Genomic DNA, 12255 nt, shown 5'->3' with positions numbered 1-12255 from the left:
TACTCCTCTTCATGGACATCAACCACTCCTTTCCCAGCACATTGCCATGACTTAGCTGACTTCTCTCCTTTGCAGATATGAAAAAAGAGATTAAAATGAAGAGTACAAAACCCAAGAGTAAAATAATTCAAGAACAGAGTTCTGGGAAAAAAATGTTTCCATAAAATCTTCACCTTTTTTGCTATTTAGCTTTATAAAACCATTAAAGGGCTTCTTCCTTTTTTTTTTTTTTGTTTGTTTGGTTTTGTTTGTTGGCTTTTTTGGTTGGTTGGTTGGTTGGTTGGTTGGTTGGTTGGTTTTTTTGGTATTATCTTATGCTTGTTAGGTCAGTTTTGTTTATATTCATGTAAACATTCCAAAGCCCAAGATAAGTAATAATAAGTAATGCTGTAAATAACATGATAACATCTTATTATCTAAGGCATACATGGAAAATTATTATGGATAACAAAATATTTTATGGGGAAATTAGTTAAGCGAATACATGAAGAATGAGGCAATATGCAGTGTATAACCCATTAGCTTAATTCCTATCTGTAAAAAAGGCAGCCATAAACTGAGTAAGCTTGGATAGAAAGTTTCTTTCCCTTGTAAACTTTCATTACTTTCTAAGGAAGTGATCTTTAATGGGTCATTTATTTCATAAGCTGTCTGTAATAGAATTTTCCCTCTTCCTTTGAAATCACTAGATGTAGTCATGATGAGAGACGGGGAGCTGGACCTGACTTTCTTAAACTGACTTTGGTTTGGCTTATGAGGGGGTATGTTGCTTGGAAAAAAAATCCAATAGTACTGACCTTTTAGGACAAACTTGGAGCACGTTTGTATCACTGAATTAATTCCTGCCACGTCTGGACATTAGCTGTCTTTGTAAAATTGACAATTCTTCTGTCAAAGCAGTTAACTACTCTTAACATATACAAATCTCCTTCCTTGAAAGGACAGCTGCAATTATTAACTGATTACTGCCTGAAAAGGAAAAAAAAAGTGTAGTAACCTAATTATTGTGCATATAAGAGCATTTTAGGTTCCAGCCTCTACTCTGATCTAAGCTCCATAGTTTCCTGATACAAATAAATATTGGCTTGCTCCTTTTCTAGTTGAGAAATAGAGGAAGAGAGAGGTTGCATTCTTTGTCCATGTGATACAATGAGTTCTTGAAAGGGATAAGAATGGAAAGCTCGGACTTGCCTATCCAATCTACAGCCCCTGCTGCTTTCCTGAACTTACTCTCCCAAAGGATGAGTCCTAAGAATGTACCCAATAATTCGGGCTAGTGAACGGTTGCAAAATTCACTGAAGCTGGCGGACTGACATTGCAATCCCTTGGAGAAAGAGAAGATAAGTACTCTTCCATTCAAGAAGAGCTGGAATAGTAGATGATACTGTCCAAAATCACAGGAGCAATAGGAAAAATAAAGAAGCCCAAACATAATGGCTAATAGGGAAAAAAAACCCCAACACTCCAATGTAAATACCACAAAATGTCACTAGAGGACTGCCATTGGAGGAGGACCTGCATCTTCGATTTTTTTTTCATTAAGAACTGGTATAATGAATTAAAATTTAACACAGCTTCATGAAAAAAAAAAATCACCTAGGAGATACTGCTCATTATCATATTACAGGGATTTTGAGTAAAAAATACCTTTGGGTAAATAAAGTTCAACTCTATTTAGAGCATGGTGAATGAATTGGTTTGTTTTCAGCACAGTATCTGGAGGTGTAGATAGGCTGCACAAGAGTGAGAGCAAGAGATTCACTATATTAAGGAAACACATTCTCCAGGTATATTACTTTTACAAGTGTCATGACAACTAAACAGAGACACTAAACAGTGAGCCTCTATTCACAGCTGTTACCACACCAAGCACTGGCTGGGCACAGTCTGTGCTCTGCAGTACCACTTATTTTAGGATAAACTTTCCTCATTCTCTGTAAGTGCATTTGGGGAAAATAAATAAGTATGGATGCACAACATTGCCATAAAATAAAGCTTTGAGTTAAAACAAACCATGTTCTTTAAGTCATGGTAAAAATACAATTTAATATAAATATTGAATACTACTCTGAAGCATGTTAATACAAAAGTTTGGTTGGTTCAATGTTGGTTGAAACAACATGACAGGATAATGATGCGGTATGCCCAGAAATATCCCGTAAATGTCAACAGTAGAATTAGCAACCTGTGCTTGAGTATTTAAAAATATCACAGTTGTAAAGGTTAGGGGGAAGAAGTCTGTTTACATTTTGGGCTTTATGTTGTCCTCAAGGCCATATTCTGACAGGCAAGAGAGTATCGTGCTGCTGTCTTAGCCAACACTGGTCTCTGCTTGAGCTACTCATCTTGCAGAATTAAAACAGTCTGTGACCTCAAACTTTTGTTCACCTGAAAATGTATATCCAGAATGAAGAAAGAGAGATAAACCATAAATGAATGACATCATCCTTGCTTTATCTAGCATTTTCTGCTAGTGTGTAATAGTTAACAATTACTAAGGGGAAAAAGAAAAGCCATCCATTCCTTGGAAGGTGCTGTAATGACAAACTTCTTGAGTAACCTTGGCTGCCCCAGTGTATTCCAGGCAAGATGAGCTGTATCAGGGACAGCAAGGCATCAGGTTATACTGGAATGATGTGGTATGAGGTCTTTGAACTGCACTTTGAACAGCATCCAGTGATGCCTTAAGTTTTAGCTTTTATATTCTTCAGCACTACTTTGGTGCATAACTCTAAAACTCCATATCCTTGCAGCTACTGTTCTCCCATTTTATTCAGAAAAAACAACTTCTCTCTAGGCCTGAAACTCAAGGACACCTGACTGTCTCAGGCCCCAAAAAATGTAAACAAAAAGTGAATTGTGGGGAGCAAACTGGAGGAATGTGATTACATTACCTGAAGCTCTAACTGGACAATTAACCTCCGATATGCAAATGGAACAAACACGTACCTGTCTGAAAAACTTGTGATTGCTGTCCATTTTGGGTGTAGTCTCTGCAAGACTCTGCACTGCCCAAGGTGTACCTTGTGAAGGCCTTTAATAAATACCTGCCTTTATCCTTTAGCTCTGTCTAGCCTCTGTTCTAGGTAGTATCTCCGGACATCAGCAGGAGTGAAGAGGTCATCAAGGCAGCTGCTGAGGAGCCAGTGAAAACGTTCCTACAGTTCAACTGTTCTAGCTGAGTGGTGGCCAGATCCAGCTCAAGTTGAAGTTATCTAAAATATATATGGATTTTGGTACACATTACCTGATTTTCCACAGATTAAGAGTTGGAAAGTTATTTGACTATCAGGTAAACTACCTTGATGAAAAATGCTTCATGAATGATAGTGAGAATTACATGATTAGTGAATAAATAAAATTTAAGATTTTAAAATTTAACCTCCTGAAACCTGTTTTCAAAGAGCAGAGTTATTCACACCTTCAGTAGTAATAGTAGTAGTAGTTCTTCAGTGTTCACAGTGTTCCATACATTACATTACAGCTTACATATCTTACATTACATGTCTTACAGCTGCACAGAAAATACAGCTCTGCACACCAGAATTTTTATGAGGATGCTATAAGAAACTTTATTCTGGATTCCATTATTACTAATCCCACTGTAAAGCTGCAAACCTACCTGGAGCTTCTTTACAGCTATAGTGAAGTCATTGATAGTAAAATTTGCTCTCTAAGCATTTGTGATGTCTGGTTTGCAATAATAGGTGATGTCTGTATCTTCTCTTTCAACATCTTTGGTTCTGCTCTGTACATGACTTGAATATTTTTTCTTATATGTGTGTCAAATGAAATCCAAAGGATGTCTCAGTCTGTCTTATTCCAAATTTCACGCAGCATTGACCTCTTTATTTTACCCTTGCAGTGATTTCCATCTCTTGACTTTAATTTGATCCCGGTAGGTCTCTCCATGCAACCTGGGACAACCTGCAAACTCCAGAGTGTTGACTCCTCTGCTGTTTCTGTATTCATGGTGAAACGAAGTGCACTATTAGCACCAGGTGAACTGTTTGTGACTAGTTAAACCCTGCATTGTGCAGTGAGGGTGAGTGAAATTTAACAAGGTGATGGTGTGATCTCAAAGTATTTGTAAAAAAATTAATAAGAGGAAATTTTTTTCAGAACAGATAATTACAATGTTCTGTTGCCATATGTGTGTGGGGTGTGTGTGTGTGTGTGTATTGAAAATGGATGTCCTATTTTTCTTCTTTAAGAATTTTTACTAGATTTTTAAGTTGCATACAAGCATTCAAGAAAATTGATATCTCCAGAAATGTGTAATGTAGTTTTTCCATGTTATGTATTTAGTCATGTCTGATAAATATTGTTTGAAATCTGGTGAGTACATTTAAATGAGTAAACTTACAATTTTCTCCTACCATATCTGACTTTTCAATTCAGATTAAATTATATTTTTAGCATTTCTCTGGATATCTACAGCACAGAACATAGCCCAGTCTAATGTAAAATGATTAACTGAATTCATACAAAAGAATAAAGAACAGAGATACAGGTAAACATCATACAGCTTCTAGGAAAGTGCATTTCTGAAGTGAGAGAAATTCTAGTGGAGCCCATGTACAGTGATTATGAATCCTGCCACTGGAAACTTTTTCTTGGTTTCTTTATTTGTACACCACAAATTCTATTTCTTGAAAATGTTTTTAAAGAATGGATTTGCAGTCAAATGCTTATGTCCTAATAACCCAGAAATATATTTGAGGGTACTTCAAATATTTTTATTTTGAGAGAAAATATGCACTGTAAGATATGAAGTGTTTTTCAACCCAGTCCTTTGATAGTCTGATGTACCATAAATCTAAGTGTGTTAGCTATAAATATAACATGCAGTTTGACAGCTATATTTTATTTCACTTCCCTAAATGATTCTGAAGGAATAAAGACAATCTATTTAGACAGGAGCAAGAAACTCCAGCCTTTTATCTATCTCACTTTTGAGAATGTATGAATGAGAATTTTTGTGTTTGTTAATGAACAACTAAAGGAAAATCAGCAGACAACAGGAACCTTTCAACTCTTTAACAAAATTTTAGACTTCATTAGGAAAATCCTTTCCTACTCCATTAGTTGCAAGTAAAATCCCAGGCTAAAAGGGGTCATTGCTCCCTGAAGTAAAGGGTAGTTCAATTCTGGCTGATTTTTATTCTCTTCAGTTTTAGCTGAAACATTGAAGCTCAGAAACATTGACAAGGTCAGTGGTGTGTTTTAGCTGGGTACAGCTCAGTCATGCAATTGTATGTATATTCTACCAAGACAATTCAGAAGCTACTTGCAGCACTTGTTCTCTTAAGACACTTCAGAGGCAGTCAGCCCACATGGTGAAATATTCTCTGAAGTCACTTAAAATGTGATGATCATATTAAATTAAATAAAAAGCAAGCATCAGTAGTCTTATCATCTGTAAGAACACAGGCATCTGACATTCAGAAGCATGACGTCTAAAAACCAACTTCAGTACTCAGCCTTAGTATGGCTCCAGCTGGAGTCAAAGCAAATTGAATGGAAGCAAGATCAGCTAGGGAGTTTATTTTATGTAAAATATAAACATGTTAACAGGAGAAAATACTGTTTTCTTATGTTACAACCTGAATAACCAACATGATTTTTATCTTACAGTTCTGCAGGTGGCGCAGGGTTCAATTACATGTACATGATGATTAAAAAGGGCAGATATTCATTTGTACACATACACCAAGTACTGTACGCTGTACTAGAAATCCAGTATTTGTATGTGTTCCCAATTGTGTGCCTCATAATTTTGCTACCTCTTATTCCTTTTAAAAAACTAGCACAAAATTTAAGTAGTTTTATTATGATTGCATCATTTTGACAAGGTAGAGAGGGACTATATATTTACAAATAGATACACATATTCAAAGCCTGAAAAAAACCAACCCTTTCCTTATTTCATCCTCTTCTCTTTCTTCTTCCCCCTACCCTACATTCATATTCATACAGGATGTTGTGGCTTTACTCCTAAAGCATCATGATAAGTTATGGAGCTTGTTTCTGCTCTGTTTCAGTGAAGGTCACATGGCTGCCCTGATACTGCTCTTGCTGTTAGAATGAGAGTTGAGAGAGGGCTGGGGAACAATTTAGTATGTGGCCCGAGTCTGGTGTGGAACATTTCAAACATGAACGCCATTGCAAATACAAAGATGAGGTTTAAGCTCAGCCTCTTCAAGGAATGTATACATATTAATGAGATTCTGGGGAGGGAGGACAGAGACATGGCAAGTACTCATTAATTATCTACTGCAGCAAGCAACATGTTTTGGTGAACTGCAAGACGTCTTCACAAAGGGTTTAGTCTTGCCACTTTGGAACCCTATGAGAAGGGTCAGGATTAGCTAGAGAATGGAGGTTAGGAAGCTGCATGTCAGTCCAGCTTCTCCTATAGACCTACTGTGCTATCACAGAAAAGTTACTTTTTCATATTCTTACATATAGTGAAGTTGCCACCTGCAATTGCCTTCATCAGAAGCATTAGGCTGTTAAATTGACTGCTGTGAATAGCACACACAAGTTAATTTATTTTACATAGTACAATAGTCCCAGCCTTGATAACCAAATGAAACAGAATTTATTAAAGAATTATAGCAACTCTGAGACCATGAATAAAGGGAGTTATTTGCAGTTTCATATTAAATCAGTCAGGCAAAGCCAGCAAGCAAACCTCCTAGAGGGTTGAGAATCATGAGTATGTAAAATAGTGTGGCTTTAGCCAGATGGTCCCATCAGGTGGGCACATACCTCCTGATAGGTGTTATTTGACCCTGTATGCAAAAGAACTGTGTTCTCTGAATAAATCTTGTAGGCAGGTCCAAGCAATCTCTTTGAAGTAATGCATATTATCTGGAAGGAAATTAAATGGGTGTCTATCAAGGCTTGCCAAGGGCTATTTACATATTAAGGGCCACGTTAAATTGAGAAGAAACACCTCAGTATCAGAACAGATGCAACAGGAAAAAGTTCTGGTCTTTTCATCGATCAAAGAAAATACAATATCTAAAGCACTAGGAATAACCCTTGCATTAACAACAGAGAAAGTCAGTGACTTTCTGATATGAACACCATAGATGCTGTCCTCTAAAACCATCATTTTACACAAGCATTCACCTTACCTCATTATCTCTTTTCTTTTGCTTTATGTTGGCCCAAGTGAAGAGAAGAAAGATGCAAAAGTTTGCTTTCCTTGCCAGCACGCACACAGTAGCCAAGAATAATTGTGGCTCGTCAGATTATTCAGAATTGAAACTGAACAGAGGACTGATAAAATGGCAAAGGGAGCAATACCTGTATTATCAGCTGATTGACAGCTTACTCTGTGTCTGGTAAAAGAGAATTTTCCTGTAAGAATTGGAACTTTTCTAAATTCTAATCATGGATAACTGTGTCACAGATTGAAGTATTACAGACATCCTCAGATGGGTTAGCAGGCAGAGAGCAAAAGAGGCTGTGAAATGTGCAGAGTGCAGCTCGTCAGGTACACGCTGATGTGTGTAGCAGACACATAGTAAACACTCCCTCCTTTTTATGCATGAACAAATATGTATGAAAATACTTGGGCTTTCCAATTTTACAACCCAGCTAGGACTACAAACCTTAAAATAGAAATTGAGTTGTAACTAGAGATATTGGACCACAAATAAGCAGCTGAAAAACAGTAAGACAAAGGCAAAACATTAAGCTGATTGGAATTTCACAAGATTGACATTGTTGCTTAAAGTGCTTGGGTTGATTACATTTTAAAAAAAACTAAGTACATAAAAATTAAAGCAAAGCAAATAGCATTAACCACATAAGTTATTATACAAATACAGTAACAGACCAACACAAGAAAAATAAGTTAAAACAAATCCTTCTAAGAGATACTAACAAAGAACAGGTACACAACCAAAATTTGTTTAAATTTCTAGTATTCATTCAGCTGTAAGACACTGCTCACAACTATCAGCCACATGCAGCAAAAAAGGGATAAAACAAGAAGGGTCTGCTGTTGAGAGGCATCAAATCACTGGCAGCTGCAAGCTGTCAGCTCAGGTGCCAACTACATGATGCTGCAACAGATGAATGACTGAAATGTAATGTCTGAAGATAAAAAGCAGGTTGTGATAGCACTTTAGGGCCCATTGTGTAAGGTGAATTTCAGTTTAATTTTGCTAGGTCTTTAATAATTTATTAAACCTGATATGAAGGAAATTCCTGCTGCTTTGTTTTCTTTACTCCAACTGCTCAAGACTTTTCATACATAATCTAGTACTCTGCGGTTACTAAATTGTTAGAATTGACAGGAGTAATTTTGGGACCTAATTTCAAAAAGGTGCTCTGTTTCATTGGTACAGCTTTTCCATCACTCCACTCTTCTGCCTCCCTCTGCTATGTTCCCAAATTAGAAATTCCATAAAATCCCAACAGCCTGTTCTTGGAAATATAAAAGCTGAGTTCTGAGCTTATCCTCTAAGGTAACTGATCCATCAGCACTGCAGTGCTGTGGAAACACAGCACAAGACAAAAATGTTTTTTTTTTAAATAGAGAACATTGCAGTAGTATTTATAAATGGACAATGAATCTCAGCAACAGCATGGGAAACAATTGGAAAACTTCAATTGTTGTTAGACCTAATATACCTAGAACCTGACGCCACAAAATACAGTAATTTTAGGGAAACACTGAATAGTATTAGAGATCTGTGTTAGCACTTTGTTTTCTCACTGCTAGCTGAAAATCTTTTATTGTCTTAGGTATTTTTCCATTCTTTCATAAGAGACTGGAAATCTATGCATAAGCATAAGAGAAAAGGGATTATGCTTTATTTAATCAATTAAAATACTTTATACCATATGATTGTTCCTGTGGGGATCCCAATCCTGCAAAACTTGAGTGAATGTGCTTAATTTGACAAAGAAGAATTCCTCTGCCTAGACTGGCACTATTCATACAGCTGTGACAGACAGCTTTTGGACTGAAGTCAAGACATTCAGCACACTGCAGACTGGATCCAATTTATAGAATTGTGACTGCAACTTTGTTAATCAAAAGAAAATGCTCCCTAGTTTAGCTAGTGTTAATATGAAGTGTGTATTCCACAATGTTGCAGAGCTGCTGTCAGACTCCTGATGCTGGACTGCTGTGATACTAGTGCTGTGATCTTTTCATGGGCTAGCATGAATTAGAAATGCTTTTTCATACTTTCTGAAGCAGCTTATTCTAGTAATTTTACTCTCAATAACTTACTGCAATGAACTGTGTGTTTTACAATCTAAAGCTGTCTTGCAGTGGAGAAAAATCAGAGATTATTATCCTGTAGTTTAGCATTTAAATATTAATTCAAACTATTAACATTTTAAAAACCAAGTTTCACATAAGTCTGTTGAAATAAGGAACATGTTTCCTAAAATTGAACTGATTTAAAAATTATTTTTATGAAAAATTACTTTTCATATCAACATGAGCCCTGAAGATTCAAATGATACTTTAAGAATATCTGTTTTGTTGAATCTTTTAAAACTAAAGAATGCTGTAAGAATGTTCAGTAGTAAACTGCAAAATACAGACCTTTGGACAAGCACTAATTAATGCTGATATAGAAAGTGATTTCATTCACAGTGAGGAAACCTTATCCATTTTAAAAGGCCAGTCATTTTTATATTTTTCTATACAGAAATTCTGAATGTTTATGAAAAAATCAGTTAAAGAGGGATTTGCAGGTTTAGCCTTTCAGTGGAAAAGCTCCTGGGTCTCAGTGGGAGTTGAAGTCTGCTGTAAGATGTCTATCTTCGGTATTAGACAGAACATTTCATTCTAACATCAATAAAAGAAGAGCTGCATCCTAATTATGCTTGTCTAGAGCCTGCATACCAGCCTTCATTCATGTGAGTGATCTCTGTAGACCACTACTTTCATTCACTTAAGTCCTCTGAGGTTACATTCTACATCTGTTTTCTTGCATCAGTATAATAACATGATAAATCACAAATAATCTTAGCTGAAAAGTCTACTTCTGCTTCTCATTCAGTGTAAAGTGCTACATTGCCTTAGTTTACAAAATGACCATTGTTAAATCCAACTGAAATTCAGATGATGTTACAGTAGAAGCTACTTCATTTTCACCAATATTTTACAAAAGATATTTCACATTCACAGTAGAGTACAGCAAAAAGCATTATTATCTTTTCTACAGAAGACTAAAATATGAGATGTAGCTGCACTTCAAAAGCCATTTCTTGAAATGGAGTGTTGGCCATAAAGTGTCAGGCAGGCTTCTTAAAGAAAAGGACAAAAAGCAACACTGTCTGATAAATACATAATAAGTAAATAAAATGTAACAGGTAGAAATAAATTTGTGAGATGAGAATATTTCCTTATAAATAGTATAACCCACTGTCAGTCCCCATGAAGACAAGAAGAGTGTTTTTGTTGTTGATGTCATTGGAATAGGACTTTGGCTACAGAAGTTCAAGAATTGTGTAATGGAGCGAAAGTGTCAAACTGAACAAGGTAGCTATCCAGCATTACCACTGTCTCAAGCCACTATCAATCCTTTCTCAAACCTTATTGATACTTTCTTCTACATTTATTCCTTGCCAAATTCAGGTATTCAGGTGAATTCAGAAATTTTATTAGCCAGTGCCTGACAAGCCCCAGCCAAATTCACCCAGGAAAATCACAAACTAAGCTTTTTGTACTGATTTTGAAATCAAGCACTCCAGATCCCTATCTATTTTTGTGGTGACAAAACTCTGTCAAATATGACCAAAAATGTTAAGGATGATATATACATGATAGTGTGTACACTAGTGGTTGTTATGTATTATGTTTCTAAGAAATGGGCTCTGTCTTGAGAAATGAAAATAGGACTTACAGATATTTAGAAAATTGCAGGATCAAGCCATGTTTTATGTACAAACAATGCTTATTTCAATGGACTGGATAATTTCAGTCGGGATGGATATGTCACATGTGAGCACTGTTGCAATCGCTGCAAACTCAAAGTAAACAATGTATGATATCATTTTAACAAAAAGATCAATCTTTATAAGAGCAATTTATCTCTGTATCATATATGTGATCTTACTCCCTTTATTCCAGTGCTCTGTAAGTTCTGAAATCTCACCTCATCTGTACTATCTCATGACAAAGTGACTGAACATACAGAATTACTTCATTCCAGTGTAATTTAAATCCCTCTATGTGAATTTTAGGCCTGTGGTTACACACCAAAAGCTTTTACAACCAAAAATGAAATAATTTTGGAAGAATATCTTTTCTGCAGCAGGGTAACCCAAGCATCTTTTCTGCAGCAGAGTAACGGAGTAATGTAAAAAAATCCCCAATACAACCACAACTCAAATCATCATGAAATCCATTTTTTTCCTTACACTTATAAGGGGTAGGTATACGTCAGGATGTATTTAAAGGAATGCTTTGTAAATCAACACACTCCAGAACAATCTAGAAAGTTTTAAATAATTTTTCCCTAAATGTAATGAACACTTTCATATAAAATACTACTCTAGCTGGATTGGGTTTAACAGTTGACATCCAAATCTTATTATTTGTAAATGTTAGTCCATATAAATTCCACTAAAATCTGACTTCAATTAGCTCTTCAATCAGTCTTAAAAACTACAAACAACCCCCCCTCTCTAAAATAAAATTCTGAATGCCAAAATTGGACGGTTATAGTCAACATCATGTAGACCATGGAATAGGAGACAGTGTATTGTTGTTCAACCATCCGAGATGTGGTCTGTGTAAAAGTCAGTTCAGGGGAGCCAACACCTTCTTTTGCTTGCAGCATTCTTGTGCGAAATTATCACAGTTTGCCAAGTCACTCTCTTGACTGATAGAATAAAATATAGCCAGACTCTGAATTTTTTGATATATCAGAGGTCAGACCATAGAATTCTTCAATAGCTTGAGCATCTATTTTCTGTAAAATAAATATTTTTTTAATATGCTGTTAGATAAAACAAATACCAAACACAGATTAAATGACTGTATGAACAGAAAAGACAAATTCATTTATTTGTTTAGAGGTAGCAATTAGAAAATACTGCTTGCAACTTAAGCAGTTAAAGGGTAAAGACTGGGGGGCTAAGCCTTGCTGATCTCACTCATGAAAGTCATAGACATGCTTCTGTCACTGAACCTAACTGAATTAGGCTTTTTCCAATAACAGAGAGATTCCTTGGAATGCAGTAATGAACATTTTTGTGTTAAGATATAA

The 12255-nt window shown here is 35.9% G+C and overlaps 1 protein-coding gene across 1 annotated transcript in view; it reads right to left on the bottom strand.

The window, feature by feature from the left end:
* Window positions 1-4623: 4623 nt before the first annotated feature.
* The window catches only part of USP46 (ubiquitin specific peptidase 46), a 34977-nt gene continuing 27345 nt past the window's right edge, over window positions 4624-12255 (bottom strand). Inside the window, exon 9 of the mRNA XM_058837953.1 lies at window positions 4624-11958. Within this exon, the coding sequence (XP_058693936.1) occupies window positions 11857-11958 (102 nt within the window). The 3' untranslated portion in view covers window positions 4624-11856. The remainder of the gene's footprint in view (window positions 11959-12255) is intronic.

Source organism: Poecile atricapillus, chromosome 4 (assembly GCF_030490865.1).
Source record: "Poecile atricapillus isolate bPoeAtr1 chromosome 4, bPoeAtr1.hap1, whole genome shotgun sequence".
Taxonomy (NCBI): Eukaryota; Metazoa; Chordata; class Aves; order Passeriformes; family Paridae; genus Poecile; species Poecile atricapillus.
The sequence above is the reverse complement of the archived record's forward strand: the minus strand, read 5'-3'. Positions and strand labels throughout refer to the sequence as shown.